The sequence below is a fragment of the Aphidius gifuensis genome, linkage group LG6 (genome assembly GCF_014905175.1).
Source record: "Aphidius gifuensis isolate YNYX2018 linkage group LG6, ASM1490517v1, whole genome shotgun sequence".
Classification (NCBI taxonomy): domain Eukaryota; kingdom Metazoa; phylum Arthropoda; class Insecta; order Hymenoptera; family Braconidae; genus Aphidius; species Aphidius gifuensis.
Window position 1 is genome coordinate 10,586,091 of NC_057793.1, and position 19,851 is coordinate 10,605,941.

At 25.5% G+C, this 19,851-nt stretch overlaps 2 protein-coding genes and 2 non-coding genes across 4 annotated transcripts; 1 reads left to right on the forward strand and 3 right to left on the reverse strand.

Moving 5' to 3' along the window:
* Positions 1 to 2,165: 2,165 nt before the first annotated feature.
* LOC122859936 lies at positions 2,166 to 2,284 on the reverse strand. The gene has a single exon (XR_006374380.1). It is a non-coding gene; the product is annotated as a 5S ribosomal RNA (ribosomal RNA).
* Positions 2,285 to 2,485: 201 nt separating this feature from the next.
* LOC122859962 lies at positions 2,486 to 2,604 on the forward strand. Its single transcript, XR_006374405.1, has one exon. It is a non-coding gene; the product is annotated as a 5S ribosomal RNA (ribosomal RNA).
* Positions 2,605 to 9,819: 7,215 nt separating this feature from the next.
* On the reverse strand, positions 9,820 to 11,639 carry LOC122859823 (SET and MYND domain-containing protein 4-like). The gene is made up of 2 exons (XM_044163511.1): positions 11,266 to 11,639; positions 9,820 to 11,198 (listed from the first exon to the last, which is right to left on the reverse strand). The coding sequence occupies exon 2, from the start codon at positions 11,152 to 11,154 to the stop codon at positions 9,820 to 9,822; it is 1,335 nt and encodes a 444-aa protein (XP_044019446.1). The 5' UTR covers positions 11,155 to 11,198; positions 11,266 to 11,639.
* Positions 11,640 to 12,419: 780 nt separating this feature from the next.
* On the reverse strand, positions 12,420 to 14,987 carry LOC122859441 (N-lysine methyltransferase SMYD2-like). The gene is made up of 2 exons (XM_044163040.1): positions 14,450 to 14,987; positions 12,420 to 14,361 (listed from the first exon to the last, which is right to left on the reverse strand). Exons 1-2 carry the CDS (start codon positions 14,451 to 14,453, stop codon positions 12,488 to 12,490), a joined length of 1,878 nt encoding a protein of 625 aa, XP_044018975.1. The 5' UTR covers positions 14,454 to 14,987; the 3' UTR covers positions 12,420 to 12,487.
* Positions 14,988 to 19,851: the final 4,864 nt, after the last annotated feature.

Sequence of the window (19,851 nt, forward strand, 5' to 3'; positions counted from 1 at the left end):
ATTATCGAATGCCTCAATGGCCGAGCGTGTCAAGTACTAGCGTTGTAATCCCGTGTCGAAGGGTTCGAACCCCGGTCGTAGCAATAATTAGTTAGGTAAATTATCAATTAGGTCAGTTTGTAATAATAAAGTTTATCTGTGTTCTGTTAAGCGTTAGATTTCAAATTAAAAAAAAAAATAAATTTGAAATTATTAATTTTTTTTTTTTTTGAATAAATCATGTATCCTGATCCAGTTTTGATCCAGAATCTGGATCCATTATGGATCATGTATCTTTACCACAGCCTGATCAGGTATCCTGATCCATTCTGGATCCGAACCTTACGAAAAAGCGTTACATCCTGATCAGGTTTGGATCCAGTATCTGGATCCAGATTGGATTTGAAATCAGGCAAGCCTGATCAGGGCTTGATCGGAACCTGACCTGAATTTCTACTCGGGTATATGTTGTATTGTCGTTTGATTTTTTATAACTCATACCAAACTCATCCGTGAATGGTACCTTGATACCAAAAAATAAAAAAATAACAAATGTCAGGCTTATAAGACAATAACAAGTTGGTTTTTGTTTTTTTTTGTTTTTTTATCAATAATTATTAATCATTAATTAAAATATAGCTTACTTTATAAGGATTTATTTGAGATCTATTTATATAAAATGAAAGAGTACTGCGGTTATTTTCATTATCTGAACATGAACATACAAGTCGATCATTTTCATTTAATACAGCTGTGTCCTTGCTTACCATCCCTGTACATTTGAAAATCAATTCTGAAAATATTTTTTCCAATATAACATTTATTATTATTTGTATCTTTTTTTTTATTTTTTTTCTATTTTATCATCAATATCATAATATCAATAATATCATATTCAGCCGCAGTCTTGAATTCATCGGCAAAAAAAAAAAAACGCTCATAACTTACGAACTCAGTAATTAAGAGACTTCGTACTAGGCTCAAAAGAAGCGCATTAAAAAACTCTATCGCCCGCGTAATATGTTTTTCGCTCTATTGATAATAGTTTTTAATAAAAAAATAAAAATGTAAATTTTGAAAAAATTTTTTGAGGTTTGACACTTTAAATTTTGTTGTTTAAAAAATAAAAAAAAAACTATAAACTATTTTTTTTCTTTCACTATATTTTGTTACTTATTTTCTCCTTTTTATTAAAACTTTTTATAATTTTGGCGTTTTTCAATTAAAAAAAAAAAAAAAAAACAAAAAAAAAGTATAAATTAAATGTTTTTACATAAATAAAGCCTTATTAATATATAATTTAATAAATTCAATAAATATTTGATCTCAGAGCTATAGGGACCACAAAGGCTTTCGCCGAAGTTTTGAAAATTTTCAATTTTCAACCGGGAACGAATTCGTTACCAAAATTTTTTGTTTATTAAAAAGGGAAAAAATGAGTTACTTTTGTATACAAAAATTAACAATTTTTGTTTTGACTTTATTTCCCTCTTTTTCTTTAATTTTTAAAAGAATAAAATTATAAAAAATTATTTAAAACAATTAAATACGCGCCGAACTATCCCGTAAGCACGCGTTTTTACATGTATGTGTAAGTAGTGGATTAGAGGCGAAGAAGAGATAGACAGGGCGAACGCGAGTAAGAGAAAAATGCAGAATCGGGCAATTTTCATAAAATATTAATTTTTTAATAAAATCTTGTACCTGGCTTATTTTGAATATTATATCTTTTTAACTATAAATCGAAAAAATTCAAGAACAGGCTTTTTGGATAGGGAAATATCGATATTAATGAGGAAAGTGATTTTCGTTTTGATATATATATTTAATATTGAAGGAGTTATTGAATAATTAAGAATTCGTGACGTCATACCTATATGCAACCTATTTATACTATTACTCGGTAAGTCGTCTCGCGCTGGAAAAAAAAATGCGTTGAGACTCTATCGAGTCTCTTGATAAAAAATGTGAGGATGACACGATATATTTTATTAATTTTTTTCAAGAATAATCAATATAATATTTGTATTCTCTTTCTATACGCCACTTTGTACTCTTGTATTGAATCTTAGTTGTAAAAGTAAAAAAAAAAAAGATAATAAGAAAATATGGGAATTTGGCATTAATTTTTCATATTTGAAATTATTAATTGATAAATCAAAATATATTAAAAAAAAAAAAGCAAAAGATAACGACACGTGGTGTTCCCAAGCGGTCACCCATCCAAGTACTAACCGCGCTCAACGATGCTTGACTTCAGTGATCGGACGAGAACTGGTATTTTCATCGTGATATGGTCGTTATCTAAAGACTCAGTTACTCTGAAACAATTATGACCAGCTTCTTAACACTTTTCACTAGGTTGATTGCTTAAACCAATACAAAAACTCGATCATAGTTAGATCTAAACTAGTCTGATCAAAATTTCGTTTTTACTCGATGCAAATGACATGGAAAAAAGTGTAAAGAAGCTGGTGATAAATGATTTGGAGTAATAAGATCATCAGATAACGGCCATATCACGATGAAAATACCAGTTCTCGTCTGATCACTGAAGTCAAACATTGTTGAGCGTGGTTAGTACTTGGATGGGTGACCGCTTGGGAACACCACGTGTCGTTATCTTTTGCCTTTTTTTTTACATTTATTTTGATTTATCAATTAGTAATTTTGAGCATTCAATTCATTACAATATATATCTCTAACTGAACGAAAAAAACGTGTAATAATTTTTTTATCTTAAACAAATAATAGTCATACTGCTAAACATCTATAGTTCAAACTAGATCAAGCAACTGACCATATAATCTCAACCTGACTACACTGAAAAACCGACTAAATCACTTGCAAAAAATTTATATTCATAAATCACCAATAGAAACGTCTTTTTCAAATATAAATATACAAAATATTTATATTAAAAATGTCTATTAAATATGTTTGACATCTTATCTGGACCCTCTTATCAGCTAAAAGCGCGTGTGCAATGAAAAAATTGACTTTGTGTCATAATATTTACTGTCTACGGCACGAAAAAAAGTGTAAAAAACTGCTTATAGTTGTTTGCTTGGTTTTCCCAATACCGATTGAATAACTGAACTCATATGAGTTCGCTTTCCGACCTCTAAAGTCAGGCACCGTAGGCAGTGGTTAGTACTTGGATGGGTGACCGCCGACAAACACCACACATTTTTTTTTTTTTTTCTCTCGATATTAACTAATGTTATTTAACATTATTTAAAATTTATGTTACAATTAATTACAATTATTTTCTCTGTCTACTTAAAAAAAAAACAATAATATTTTTCAAGTTTTTAATTAATTATTTATCATCATTTAGAATTTTGTTTGCATCAAGGATGAGAAATAAATAAACAATGAAAATTTTATTTTTTATTGATAACTAATATACAGTGTACCATTTAATAATATTATAAAAAATATCTTTTTTAAATATAATTTATAAATTAAGCCTGGTAATTTTCTAATAATTCGAAATTCAGAATCATTCAAATTTATTCATTAACTTACAAGCTTTGTGGTAACTTCAATCGAGAATATATATATCATATTCGAAATAACATAATTTTGACGATTTTCGATTGTCTGATCGATACCAATAATCGTATTAATTGTAATATTAGTATTTATGATATGAAATGAATACGTTCAAGATCCAAACAGTTTTTTGTTGAATGATCTCATCATGAGTGAGGTTTTGGCAACCACGACATTCATTAATTTTCATAATAATAATTTATTTCGTATACAACTTGAAAAAAAAAAAATAACAAGTTTATTGGAGTATATCGATTATGATAATAGATTCGATAATGATCGATTATTATTGATTTTATTGAAAAAAATGGAAAACATAAATAATTATTCCATTTGAAAAATAAACCTTATGTAAAAATCTACTAGAAATTCAATTATCATCGGGTAACCTATATTTGCGTTTTCCAATTCAAACTTTTTTACAATACAATAAATAATAATATTATTGCAGTTATTTATGTTTTTTTTATTGACTACAAAAGTCTGATTATGATGAGACATATGTTGTTCCTGATGAAGCATTTAGACAAGATAATTTATTTATTTACATGATGATGATGGTGATGGTGATGAAGAAGAAGATGATGATGATGGCAATGATGCTGATATTGATGAAAATATTGTTGATAATAATTATGACGATGATGATGGTGATAATTACATAGGAAATGAGCATGATTATGCTGTATAGGTGATGTGTATGATGCTGATATTGTTGATGATCCAAATGATTATTTTGATGATGAACGTGACTTTGTTCCTGCTGCTGTGTTTGATCAGGATTATTCATCAGATTTATTTAATGACAATATTGCTGATGAATTTAATGATGATAATAATATTGGCGATGATGAGGATCAGATATTAAATGATGATGAATTTACCGAGAGTCATTTTGCTCAACTTGAGGCTGATAATAATGAATATAATCTATTATATTAATGTCGATGATGATGATTATTATTATTATAATAATAGTAATAATGGTGATGATAATGATGATGATGACAGCAATTATTATTATTTTTGAAATATTATTAATAAAAATCTAACAACATATACTTATACATATATACATGAATATTTTATTTTAGAAAATAATTTTTTGCTGGAAAAAAAAATATCTCTTTGGGTTTTTTTGTGGATAAATTGTTTAGAATTTTTTGTTTTATTCTATCTGCAGATAGTTGAAGATTATAAAAACAGTTTGCAATATTTATTTTTATTTACTGCTTCTACTGTAACGTTAATGATTTTTATTTTAAGAGAATACCATCTTTATCATATTTGCAAATCGAAGCTAATCAGAAAAAATACTTTTCATTGCCAAAATTGTTTAAAATTCTTCTCTCTGTTATCCTGGAAATTTTTTAAACATTGAAATTCTTCAACTAAGTAGGTATTGATAAGTATATGTATTTAAATATTGAATATTTAACAAATACGTAAATTAACATATTTCATATTTTTAATTTAAATTTACTTTATAGATTAAATTGCATAGACATAGTAGATATTTTTTAGTATAAACTCTCTCGAAGAAGAAGATTATAATTAGATTTTTTTTTTTTTATTTTTGCAGCTTATTGATATAATAATAAATTTTTTTTTTTTTTTTTTCTATTCAGCAAGAGTATGTTGACAATTTGCAATATTTATTTTTTTTTACTGCTTTCAGGAATAATTTTGTTATTGATTTTATATTTCAAGTGTACCACTGTTTTTATCACTAGTCAAATCTAGAATCAATAGAAAAAATAATAAAACTATGTTAGCAAGTGCAGTTGCAATATTTTAAATTAAATTAAATAAAATATTTAATATTTAATACTTTCGTGTCCACATGCAGGATAGAAACAAAGTCATCACTAAGGCCAACATTGTCAGTTGTCGGTCAAAGCTTAAAAGAAAAACACGTATTGTGAAAATGAAACTAAAAATACGGCCGATGCAATTATTGGTATTTATTATTTTTGTGTCATTTATTTCCGCAAGCTACATTAGTGATCATTTAAAAAATTTAACTAATGTAAATGCTCGAGTTGATGCTGCAGCTATTGATACAATTAAATTTTGTTTTTCAACTGAGGCAAAACATGGAACAGTCTTTGTTGGTAGTGCTGAGAATTTTAACATTAATTCACTTGAGAATTATGGACCAGTTATTATTTTTGACAACAAGTCAATGTCAACAGCTGATGATGGATTATTCAATGAAAATTACAAATTAAATATTTTCATTGTAACACTTGAGCCTGATTTTGAAATGAATATTCGACAATTAAAGAAATCACCATGGTGGAATCACGAAGGATTTTTCATCATCATTAACAATGGCCTATCTGCAAATACAACAAAATGCAAGGGTGCTAGAAAAATTTTACAAAAAGCTTGGAAGGCAGATATATTACGAGGAATATTTATTTGTACTGGTGGTGAAAATAATCGTGTTAATTTTTACACATTTAATCCATTTACAAATAGACCAGCACCGTCTTTTTGGAAAAAATCAAGATATGTTAAAAAACAAACTACAGCAGCTGAAGATCAATGGACTCTTTATCGTCGACAATACAATCCAAGTAAGTTACAAATATCATTAATTATTTAATAATAATTTTATACATATACACTTTTTTTTATTTTTAGAATTATTAAAGTGCAAATCTCTTGATTACGATAAAACTCGTCATTTGGATGGATATAAAGGTATAAGAGCTCTTTTTAATGGAAATTATGCGCATGAAGAACATAAAGCAGTTATTAATTTTTTGTATGAACAACTAAACGTAACATTATCATATCCGAAAAAAGATGACTCTACAGATATCAATACTCAAGAAATAAAAAATTCATTAGTCAACGGATCATATGATATAAAGCTACAATTTTCAACAAGAATTAATCAGCTGAAAGATATTTCAGCTTCCGATATAGTTTGGCAATCTGGTTTAACTTTTATAAGTCAAGATCGAGGTAAAAAAAGTATGTTTGATCAAATTTACGAATTATTTGGCTGGCGATTATTATTAATAATGTTATTTTTTTCGGCAACAACTATTTTTATGTTTAAAATTTCAATGAAAATGGATATCGGTCTTGCAATATTAGAAATAATTAGAATGTGGGGAAATGCAAGTTTTTTAAAACAACCAACTGATTCACCATCAAGAATTTATTTATTTGGTATTTTATTGCTAGCTCTAATTTTATGCTCGGTTTTTCAAGGTAAAATTCTCGGTTTTCAATTAAATCCAAATTCAGAAAAAAATATTAATACCATGGAAGATTTAATTGTTGAATTTCCAAATTACAAAATTTATGGATCAAAGGTGTCACTTAATTTTTTGGATGAAAAATTGATTAATCGGTCTATAGCAATAAAAAATATTGATTCTTGTATAAAACCCATTCTTAATGATTCATCAAGTGTTTGTGTATTTGGAATGTTATTGTTAAGAGATAGAGCTTTACAGTATCCACAATTGTATTTGGCAAAAGAGCCATTTATTAAGCTGTATACTGTTTTGGTAATGCGAAAAGATTGGCCTCTAAAAAAACGCGTTAATGATATTGTAAAAAAATACATTGAGCATGAACTAATGAAATATAAATTATTGCTTGCAAATAAAATACGAAATAATAATGGTACATCTGATGAACCAAGACCACTAAAACGTCAACATATATATTTTGCACTTAAATTTTTAGCAGCAGGATTGACTATTGGATTTTTTATTTTTATTATTGAAATATTTTTGCATGACACAACAAGATCAATGATTTCACAAATGTCAATTCATCATTTTATTAGAAACATGAAAAGAAAGCTAAGAATATGAAAGCTCGTTTTAATTAATATTTTAAATTATTATATAATATATATTATGAGTGACTTATAATCAATATAGATTGATCAATGTATTTAACGTATATTTAAAAACTGTATATTCAATGTAGGTATAATCACATATAGTATAATAATTAATTATTTTTCTTATTGAAAGCACAAAGATGATAAAATAAAAATTGTTTTTCTTGATGGAATTAAATATTTATAATAAAAGTTATTCCATAATATTATCCTTTCAAATACAACTAGTGTTATTGACGGCCGCAAGCAGCCGTTTTCGTTGATCAACTGTCAATGATATGACAAAAAACAATTAATGAAACTTTGGAGTAAACCATTTTTTTTTTGAATAATCTTAAAGTACGAATCCTGCTTTTATTGATTCAAATGAGTTCACGACTTTCTTTTCGAGAATAAATAAAAAAACTATTCACCATTATTTAATATCCAAGGTGCCAAGCAATTGTTAATAAACATTTTCGTCAAACAATTTTTTTATTATTTTCCATTGAAGGACAAAATTTTTGGTTTAAGTGAACAAAAAAAGCCAAGGAGACATTAAGTAATGTTCAGGTCACAAAAAATCTAAAACCAGCAATTACAGCTGTAAGTAAAATAAAATTAAAACAACATTCTAATCATTATCATATTAAAATAATTAATAATTTTTTAGGCAAATAAAAATGATGGTGAAATATCACAAAAAACCGGTATTCTATAGTACTACTTGGCATCAAAAATAAAACAACAAATATTGGATAAAGTAGAATTTATTGTTAATTACATTGTTACAAAACAATAAATATTAAAGAATTTGAAAAATCATGTGGTGTTGATGTAATAGTAACACCAGAAGAAACTGAAAATGTCATTGAAAAATGAATAAATAAAAATAAAAATAAAATAATTAAAAAAAGATACAGATTTAATGCTGGACCACTGATGCAAGAACTCAAGAAGTACGTACATCACTTAAATGGGCTGATGGTAAAGCAATTAAAAATGAAGTTAAATTACAAATATTTGATTTACTTGGTGCTGAAACAGATGCTGATCTTGCACCATTACCAAAAATAATAAAAGAAAAAAAACTTTAAAAAGATGATAATAATAAAAATAATCAAAAATTAAATGATAATAAAAGTGTAACACCACTAACAATGAATGAATACATGAAATCAGTCAGTTTTTATAAACCTGGTAAAGTTATAAAAATGAGGATTATGTTTTTACTAAAAATACTTATAAATATTACAACAATTAAAAGCAACACGTGGTCTTGTTAGAACAAGATTTCCACCAGAACCAAATGGTATACTTCATATTGGACATGCAAAAGCAATAAATATTAATTTTGGTTATGCATCAGTAAATGGTAGTTCATGTTTTCTTTGCGTTATGATGATACAAATCCAGAAAAAGAAGAAGAAAAATTTTTTGTTGGTATACGTGATATGGTTGAATGGCATGGTTATAAACCATCAAAAATAACTCATTCATCAGATAATTTTCAACAATTATATGAATGGACTGTAATGTTAATTTAAAAAGGTCATGCATATGTTTGTCATCAAAAAAGTGAAGAAATGAAAGGTTTTAATCCACCAAGTCCATGGCGTAATAAACCAATTTCTGAGAGTTTTGAATTATTTAAAGATATGAAAAATGGTATGTTAGATGAGGGTGAATCAACATTACGTATATGAAATTAACACTTGAAGAGAGTAAACGATATCCAGTTGCATATAGAATTAAATATGAAATTAAAAAAAAAAAAAAAAAACAACATACTTTTACTGCGATTAACAAATTTCAAGTTTTATTTATTTATTTTTATTTGAAAAAAGTTTATACTAGCCATTTTACAATAACAAAAAAATTGAACTTATTATCTATATTTTAGTTTAATTTGTCTAAAAAATTTTGTATTTTTTTTTTATTCTTATGATTGAAAATTCATTAAATGCTTAATTTTCTTGAATTAATTTTACAAATATTATTATCTCAATAATTTTCTCGAATTAATTTCACAAACATTATTCTCTCGATATTTCAAGACTTTAATCGATTTTATATTTTTTTTTACAATACAAATAGAAGACATTGTTGCGAGTAATTAAAAATATGTACATAAATAATTTAAAAATCAATCGTCGATTAAAAAGTCACAATACAATTGAGAAAGCAAATTATTTAAATTGATCATATTACTATCATTTACAATTAATCATTTGTCTTTAGAAATATATATATATATTTTTTTTTTTTAATTTATGAATCATAAAATCAATTTACAACCAAAATTACTCGTTGAATTAATACGATTACATGTTTAAAAAGTATAAGATAAAGGTAGTCATTATGTAATAGTAAAAAAAAATGAAAAGACAAAATTGAATCATGAAAAAGAAAATTGAATTGTAAAAATATTATGACTTTTGAGTTGTCGCTCTGATATTTTGAAGAGTCACGTATGGAACCTGTTCCTCAGCAGGAATTTCAAAAAATAGTTTAATACATTCATAAGCTTCGTTTGTATTATAACTCTGATACTCGTCAATTTTTCTCAGAAGTGTCAGGATTATTTTAGCTTCTGATACATAATTAAACAAAGGTAAATAATTATTTACAATACATTGTTCACACAGATAAGACTTTAGAACATTTATCTGTTCTTGAAGAGTTTTAATATCACTACGAAAATATTCCAGATCCTCGTTTGGTACTTTGTGTTTTTTAATAGGCACAGTTTCAACATCATCGACACAAACTTTACATTTACATATGTAATCTAAATTTTTCAAAAAATCTTGACTTACTTGATTGTTACAATCATCAAAAAACACACCATAATTATTAAAAACTTGTTCACTTTTTTTAATCGAGCAAGTTGATCGGATAATTATTCCATTATAATGACGACTATGAGCAATCATTTTTCTACAAGAGTGTGGAAATAAATTGGAATAGGCAAAAATTGCATTTGATACTTTTAGAGATTGATGTTTAATTGATAACATTGACATGTTCAAACCATTGAAATTTGCTATTCTTGTATTTATTTCAATAAATTGAACAAGGAACAAAAAATTTTCATCATTTGCAAGCGTTTGCAAATATATGAAATCATTTTTCTTGAATAATTTAATTTCTAAACCATAAAAATAAGCCATTATGACACAAGATGCAACTGATTGAGATTCATGAGTCATTAGATTTGGTGAATATTTTGGTGCTGTTATATAAATACTGTCATATTCCATTTTACTCAATGCATCAGTAATAAATTTATTAAAAGTTGGCAAAGATTTGTATCTATCAATGACTGATATTTTATGCCGCATAGCATCTATTGAATTACCAATTTCTTTCATAGCAATTATTGTTAATCTCAATGCCATTAAAAATTTATCTCGTACTCCATATGAAAGTAACTGTGGAATAACTGTGCATTCAATATCATGGTGATTATGGTAAGCATCTTCACGACATTTAACTGAACAATAAACAACTTGAACACATTTTTCACATGGTATACTTGACCAAGTTTGTAATTTACAGTATGAACAAATATTACATCTCAATCCATGATTGACTGTTATTCCATAAGCTTTTTCAACACAAAGTATTTCACCAGGTTCAATGTCTCTTGTTGCAATAACATGTTTACCTGATTCTTTGGTAAATTCAACTTTGAGAGCATCAGTAAATTTTGGAAGAGCTTCGATTAAAGATGGGTCTGGCCGGAAAGCCCACTTGCACATGATTTTAGAATTTCTAACAAATTCATTATTTTCACATAGTTTTTCTGAAAGATACATATATATTCTTCTGTATTAATATAAGCAAGAAATTTAGTTGAATATGACAAATACCATTTAGCTAATTCCTGATGACAATCAACCATTTGAATATTCAAGTAACGTTTGAATCTATCATTAAGTAACGAACTGTTTAATGCTTGTTCTGAATCAGCAAGACAATCACGAAATAATCCATGAGAATGAAATATTTTACTTCGTTTAAAATAAAGTGCACTAAACACGAATGTTTCTGGTTTAGCATTTGCAATACCTTTTGTATATAAATCGTGTGCTTTGTCAAAATTATTACTTTTCTCAAAAGACACCCCTTCCTTCATGTAACTTTTTGCAGTATCATTGTTTTTAGATTGAATAGGTGGATTATAAATTATTGATTTTATTGTTTCTCCTATTTTCTTTTTTTCATTCAAGAGCTTAGAAAATATAAATTTTATTCGAGCTTCGTTATCAAAAATAATTTTTGTTGATGATTTAAACTCGGTGTCTAAAATTTTTATAATTTTTTCGTCTAAGTATTTTTTCCATTCCACCAATGATAGGATTGCGGGCCCGAATTCATCTGTTGTCAAAAAAATAAAATCAATTTCTTGTTAATTTGTATTTAATTAATTTATATTTGTATTTATAAGTATAAAGGAATATTTTCTTACCCATTTTGTATATTGAGACGTTGAAAAATGACGTGTCACAATAATTAACAAAGCTTTTATTTTATCTCTTGTTGAGAATTGATTTAATTCACGTACTAAACTATTTATTATTTTAAAAATAATAATTTTTTTTTTATTTAAGAATAATCACGAAGCTTGGATAAAATATTAAAATTAATTTTATATGATGAGAACTTGTCTTTAATCACGACTAGTTTCGAGAAATTTCCACCAACGTATGAATAAATTTTTCACAATGGTAAAATTCAATTGTTCAAAACCTTTTTCTATTATTATTCGTTTCACCAAAATAAATAAAATTTAATTGGTAAATTAATTTTCAAGGTAAAATTGTGAAACATATGTCAAAGAAAAATCAATAATAAACTTCTGATTATTTATTTTGTTGTTATTTTTGTTTGATGGATTTCAATAAAGTCTAGCCTTTTTTTTGTTGTTTATTTTTTCAAACTTATTATTGTCAATATTTTTTTAATTGTTTTTTATTTTTCAATATTTTTAAAACTATTTACAACTTAATTTTTCAATGTAGCATTTTTTTTTTCTCGCTGAAGATGATGCAATTTTGTGAAAATATTTTTTTGTTGTATATACAAATATTGTTAATGATACAATCGAATGAATGCTACTTGAGTAAGTTCAACAAAATTACTCAATAAATATAATAATTTAACAGCTTGAGGTGAATTAATATTGGAAAACTTATAAGACTCATTCAAAATTACTGAATAAACCTCAAGCTCGTCTGGTTTTATAATTGAATTGTTTTCAGTTAAATAGTGCAATGATTTATTAAGTAACTGGCATTCTTCAACAACATTTGCTAAATCGTCCAGTGTTTGAAATATCTCATTATTTATTTTATTATTATCAACAATTTTTTTATCATGAAAAATCCAATCACCACAACATGCATCACATTTACATGTAAAATTATAGAAACTTAAAAATTCTTGTCTCGTTTGTTTGTCATGACAATACCATGTAACTCCATAATTTGTAAATATTTGTTGTCCTTTTTTAATTGGACATGATGCTTTCATGATAAATTGATCACCATGACGACTTATGATGACCATTGGTTGACAACTATGATTGAATAAACTAAATGGTACAATCAAAGCACTACCCATATGAATTTGTTGGTTTATATCATCAGTTTGTGGCATCAATACTTCATGGCCATTGTTCATTAAAACTCTCACAGATTTATCAATAAGTTCAACAACGTTCATGAACTCTTTTCTGCTTTTTAAATCTTGTAAATCACCATCATGGCCACTTGGTAAACTATCCATGTGTATCAATAAAAAATATGACATAATAAAACAATCAGCAAGTGATACACATTCTTGATCAATTAAATTTATTGATATTGATGTTTGCATGAATGCAACACTCGTATGTACATCTGGTCTAAGTCGACCATTCATAAAACCTCTAGTTCTTGGCGCAAATGATAATAAATCTTCGATTGTTGGAATTTTATCTGGACCTTCTAACATTCCCATAATTGCTATTCTCAATGCCAATAAATATTTATCTTTTATTCCAAATGCTAAAAGATATGGTATAATTTTACATTCAACTCTATGATAATCATTATCAGCATTAATTTTACAATTTTCAGAACAATAAACAACATGAGCACAATTATTACATGGTATACTTGACCATGATTGTTTCTTACAATAACCACAAAAATTATATTTTAAATCTTGAACAATATTACTGGCATATGCATACTCAACACCAATAACTTCACCAACTTGAATGTCTTCTTTTGCTATTATATGACGACCATATTCACGTGAATAATTTAATTGTGTTGAATCAGATAAACTTGATACTTCTGGATTATTTCTTTCCAATATAACTGGAAGAATTTCATAATTTAATTTCAAAGATAGTATTCTATCTTTGTCCACCTGGTCTGCAGCTTCATTATTATTAGCACGCCTCAATGATAGTGAAAATTCACGATCAGCAATAATTTTATGACTTTTTAATGCACGTACATGAGCTAATAATTTTGCATCATCTGGAAATATTTTCATATGTTTGAGTCTGTCAAGATCCTTGAGACAATCATCAAACATACTAGCTTTAAAAAGTGCACCACTGCGATTTAAATATGCCCATGTTAATTCAAGACTATCTGGCAATGCATAAGCAATTGCTTTTGTATATTTTATCCAACATTCATCATGTTCTTTATTATCATAATGTTGCTTCCCTTCACCTTGATAAATAATGCTGATATATTTGTCCTTTGTTCTTATATTTTCTGGAGTTGGAATAAAACGTGATGCTTCTTCATTGACAAGGTCATCAATACAACGTTCAATAATATTTTGTCTGTCATTATTCAAATCCAATCCTATTCCTTGTGTCGCATAATTTATTACATCAACAGTTTTCAAGTGTATATTCTTTTTCCAAAACTCCAATTTTGGTTGAGTTATTTCAATATTATCTGTAAATAATATCAACACAATTACAACACTTTATATGACATTAAAATTAAAAATATAATTAGTTTTTTTTTTATGAAACAAACTTACCCATGGTTTAAAAAATTTTGTTATATAATTCTTTATTTAATTTTGCATATAAAAAAATATCACCATGTGTTTATGAATTGTGATTTAATAATAAAGAAGCCTTGCTTATTTATTTGATGACACAAACTGTCTAATTCTGTCTTATTCTAGAACTGTCTAGCCTGAAGGTCAACTAAAATGTGAATATATTTGTTGGTTGCTCAAAAATTATTTACTTGCACATGCGTAGAATTTATTGTTGAAAATTTTTGTTAAAAACATTTAAAGATAAATATGATAAATTATACATCTATTGTGTTTATGAAAACATTAATTGAAATAAAAAAAAAAAAATAAACAAATCTGATGAGACTTTATGAAATGATTTGATAAATTTTAGATACACTTTTGATGAAAATTATTATAGCAATTGTTTAGATAATGAAAACACTAACATTATTGAGCAATTTATTTACAATTTATATATTATGAATAATATACATTATTGTCATTAATTTATCACAACTGTTGTGCAAAATAGGTCCAAACGAAAATGCAAAATAAAAAAAGGGGTTACACCAAAACAACAACAACGTCGTCGTCAAGCGGCAGTGGTGACCTCTTTAAGTATATTTTTTTTAACAACTAACTATAAAATTCAGCGCAAAAGTTTAAATTTGAATATCTCGAAAAAGTCCGGATTAAAATAAATAAATTAATTGAAATAATAAAGACTATCTTAAAGAAAAAAAAATTGGAAAGATTATTAATGGCAATTCTATTTATATATTTTAGTCAATCAAATTTTTATTTCTCAGTAAGTAAATTAAAATACCTAAAAACATTTGCTTGCTTACATTATTCAATGAATAAAAAGTCAACAGACATGAGTAAATTGGTTTCTTTCTCACAATTATTCATTTTTTCTTTTTGCTTAAATCATGACGCGTTATCATTTAATTTTAAAAAACAATAATAATCAACGCACAGGTATAAAAATTACACGAATACAATTTTAAAAAATTATCATTTCTAAATTGAATATTTTTATATTTTACAATCAATGTAGTAATGTATTTATTATGATTATTAAAATTAGCTGGTATATGTATATAAAAAAAAAAAATTAAAATTTGTGTGACACTTGGAGTTATATTTTTGCAAATAATGTTATTTTGGATATTGATAATTTTCTTTACTTAAAGTACAATACAAAAAGGAAAAATAATATTCAAAAATTATTTATTATAGTTTTTTTTTTTTTTTTTCTAGAAAATGTATTCTTATTTCTTATTGTGATCGTAAGAAAATTGGACATATGTATATGACTAAAAAATTATTAAGCTCAAAATATATATAATTTATGATTGCCAAACTTATGAATTGTTGAAAATTAAATTACCAACTTGGCCTGGTAACAAACATATCAAGCAAATATAATTCTTTGTTTTTTATTAAATCAAAATTTTAATAGTTTTAATATATAAATTTAAATAATTACAGGTTTTTGATTTGAATAAATTTAGAATAGGTGAAATTTATCAAAAATCAGCAAATTCATGTTACTCAACGTAAATTTTTTTGGTGATATTGTTGTCACATGGAAAGTACTCATACTTTCTGCTACAATTTTTTTGGTAAAATAATTTATTTTATTATCTTTTTTATTTTTTTATTCGATTAATAAACTATTATTCTTTTTATTTACTTTTTTTTAACAGAAATACGCTCAACGACGAATTATCAGCAATTAAACATGAAATACATATATAAAAAAAAACTTAATGTGCCATGATCGTTAAAAAAAAATGTACTTTTTGTTTGAATAAACATAAAAAAAAATTCAAACAGTTTAATTTTTTTTTTTAAATGTGACTACATGTGGTGCACCAATACCACAAATTATTTTATATTTTGAAACGATCATGAATAATAATTTGTTTTAATTAAAATATACCAATACACATTAATATTTTTTGTTATTGTAGAAATAAAATTAATAACTGCAGTTATATACATGTATATAAATTTATTTTGACTTAATCTAAAAAAATCAATAATAAATAAATATACTATTTTTTTTCAAATATACATTTATATTTTGTTGATTCATTTTTATAAATATACCTATATATTTTTTTGTTTTTCTAATTGTTATCAATTTTAGATAAGACAAATATTTATATATTATTTTTATAAGAACCGTAATGACTCATTTTTTATGTTATAAAAATAAAATGTGGAATAATAAAATATCAAGCTCTTTGAATAAGTGCGTGATCCAGTTTTAATGACATCCAATGGGATATTTCTGGAATATTGTGTTGAGACGTTGATTCAGTCCAATCTGGTCCAATCGAGACTAGAGCCAACTAGACTAACTTGGCACTCGTGGGTTGCAACGGAAGGAATAAAACTTCAATTAAAAATTTCTAATTTTTATTATATTCAAACAAGTAAATGTACATACTATTCAAATAATTATAGTTTAACTAAATTTATTTCTTATTTTATTTATTTCTATTCAATATTTATTTTTCCAAGAAAATAAATATCATCAAAGAAAAAAATACATCGAAAATGAAACTTACATTTTCAAGTTCTATGATAAAAATATTCTTCCTACTTTTATAAAAATATCATCCTGACAGCCCTATATTTTTATGCCGGAGTAATTCCTCCAGAATCGTCGAAAATGGAGTAATGTTGGAGAAATATTCCCACCAGGGATAGTTTCAATTTATAATTATAATCAATTTAATATTAACATACTGAATCATGTTGCAGTTTATCGTCACAATGAATGAGTTAGAATGTGAACAATCAATAAAAAAAATCGTTTGAAATTTTCCATCAAAACAAAGTCATAAAGACTATACATGTATTATAATGTGAGTATAAAATGATATTGTAGATTAAATTTTATCAAAAAAAAAATAAACAAAGTATATCTTTAAAACTAGGTTGTTTTGTTTTTTTGATAGATAATTTTTATATAAAAAATAAAACCGATACTCATAGAATTTATGTAAAAACAATAAACAACTAAAAAAAATAAAAAAAATTTAAATGAGTATCATTGAGTGGTACACGCATCTATAGTGTGTTTTGATAATGATCATTATTGTTTTTTCTACATTGTATTTTCCCAAAGGTTAGTTGTAATTTATTAAAACTGTTATCTCTTCTGTTGTTCGAGTGTGTTGACAATAGAACAATTATATTGATTTTTTTTTCGCTCTAATACTGAATAATTGAATAATTTATACATGTCTAAAGAAGATTGCAGTTACAATTTCAAAATAAAAAAGCCCGCGTTACCCATTGAAAATTGAAAATTTTTAATACTCCGGCTAGGGCCATGGCAATATGGATAAAACTTCAGCAAAAATGGACAACAACAGAACACAAATTACAGAGGTGTGTAAACTTTTATAATTATATGTTATGCGTGATTTTTAAAAAATATTATAAATAAAACACGTACGTTCTTCACTTATATACTTTCGGAAGTTTTATTTAGAATGTGCAAAAATTAAATGTGCTAAAGTTTTTGTGTAAAAAAAACGCAAAGCTTATAACTTTCACATTACTTTAAACTATAATGAATATGATAATATATATTTTTTAATTCAATGTTTATTTTTGTATAGGTATACTTTTTATATAGCTTTGCTGATAAAAACCTACAACTTCGTTTCAAGTTTATGCAGGAATGAAGTTTTTTTCAATTACCCGACAGTTTATGCTGACTGTAAGTTATTAGTTAGTCATAAAAAATTATATGATTATTTTTATATGTATATTCCCTGGTGGAAATAATTCTCCGGAATTGCTCCGGATTACTCCGGATTATTCCGGAATTGGCTCACTTAGAAAAAATGCGGAAAAATACGAGAAATCCGTAGCAATTCCAAAATACTCGAATTCCCGTGTAAAATGAAGGAAAATAAATGACCAAAAAATTTCAATGGGCCAATTCCGGAGCGATACGGAGTTTTTCGGAATTCTACGGAGTATTTTCGAAATTTTACGGAGTATTTCCGGAATTTTACTGAGTTTTTCCGGAGTTTTACGGAGAAATTATTTCCACCAGGGTTGTATTTCATTATAAAAACTGAATATTATTGTTTCAGCTGGTTGGTACAATTGTCACTTATGAACTTATAATATTGCAATTTGGAAAAACATAATAACAATATATACAGATATTAAAATATAAATATTATAAATAATTCCACACATATTTTGGTTTAAATAACACTCTTTAATAATTTCACTAAGCATTTCTGTTTTGGTTGAATAAAAAATATGGAAATCATAAATATGAGATCAATGATAAACTAATTATATAAACATGAACAACTAAATAGAAAATTAAATTTAATTTTACAGGCAGAAATCTACTGAGTAATACCACGATTGATAAATTTTTCAATTTTTTTGCTTAATTAAATATATTTTTATTTTCTAGAATTTAAATATATAAATCAACATTATACATAGGTCAATGTTACTTAATTGATTTTTCTTGAGCAATATGTACCTAATTATGTAACTAATTATAATAAATTTAATAACTTTTTTTTCATTAGATCTTGTTATATAATGTATTCATATTATTACAAACACATTCTTTTTAAATTCAACTTCTCTATAGAATCTATAATAGAATCTATAATTAAAAACTTCTATAATAGTTTGTCAATAAATATCATTAACTTATTTATAACTACAGTGATGGACAACCCAAATCAGCTATCAGTTATAATTTTTATGACTATATTACTGATATAGTAAATATTTTATGTAATATGTTTAATGGTTGAATGTCATTTGTTATACTCATAGGAAGATGTAATATATTTAATTCAAAGTAAAAGTACCAGTTATTTCAATTTTATTAAATATTGTTGGTTGTATAACAATTATATTAATATCAAAACGTTCATTGCAATTATTTTGATTATCATTTGTACATGATAATATGATATAATTAAATTTAAATTTCAGATGATTCAAGGCTTTTAATTATTTTTATTTTACTTGGTGATTAAAGAAAGAATTAGACACCAGTTTTTTAAAGTCTGAGAATTGATGAATTTAGATTACTTGGATAATTTATTATTTATAAATGATACCTCAATTTTTTGACTACAAAATAAATCGTTTTAGTGGATTTTTGAGTAAATAAATTAGTTAAGAGTCTACTCGTTTGATATGATCAAGGTATACTAAGTGACCAGATTCATTTTACAAAATAAATTGTAAGTATGCGCATTTAATATCATTAAAAAATATTATTTTTATTAAAATGATTGAATCATTAATATTTTTTATCACTAAAAAAAATTTTTCTATATTTCTCTGCGACATATCAAATTCTTTTGAGTCCAATTTAACTTATTTATTTTAAATAATTT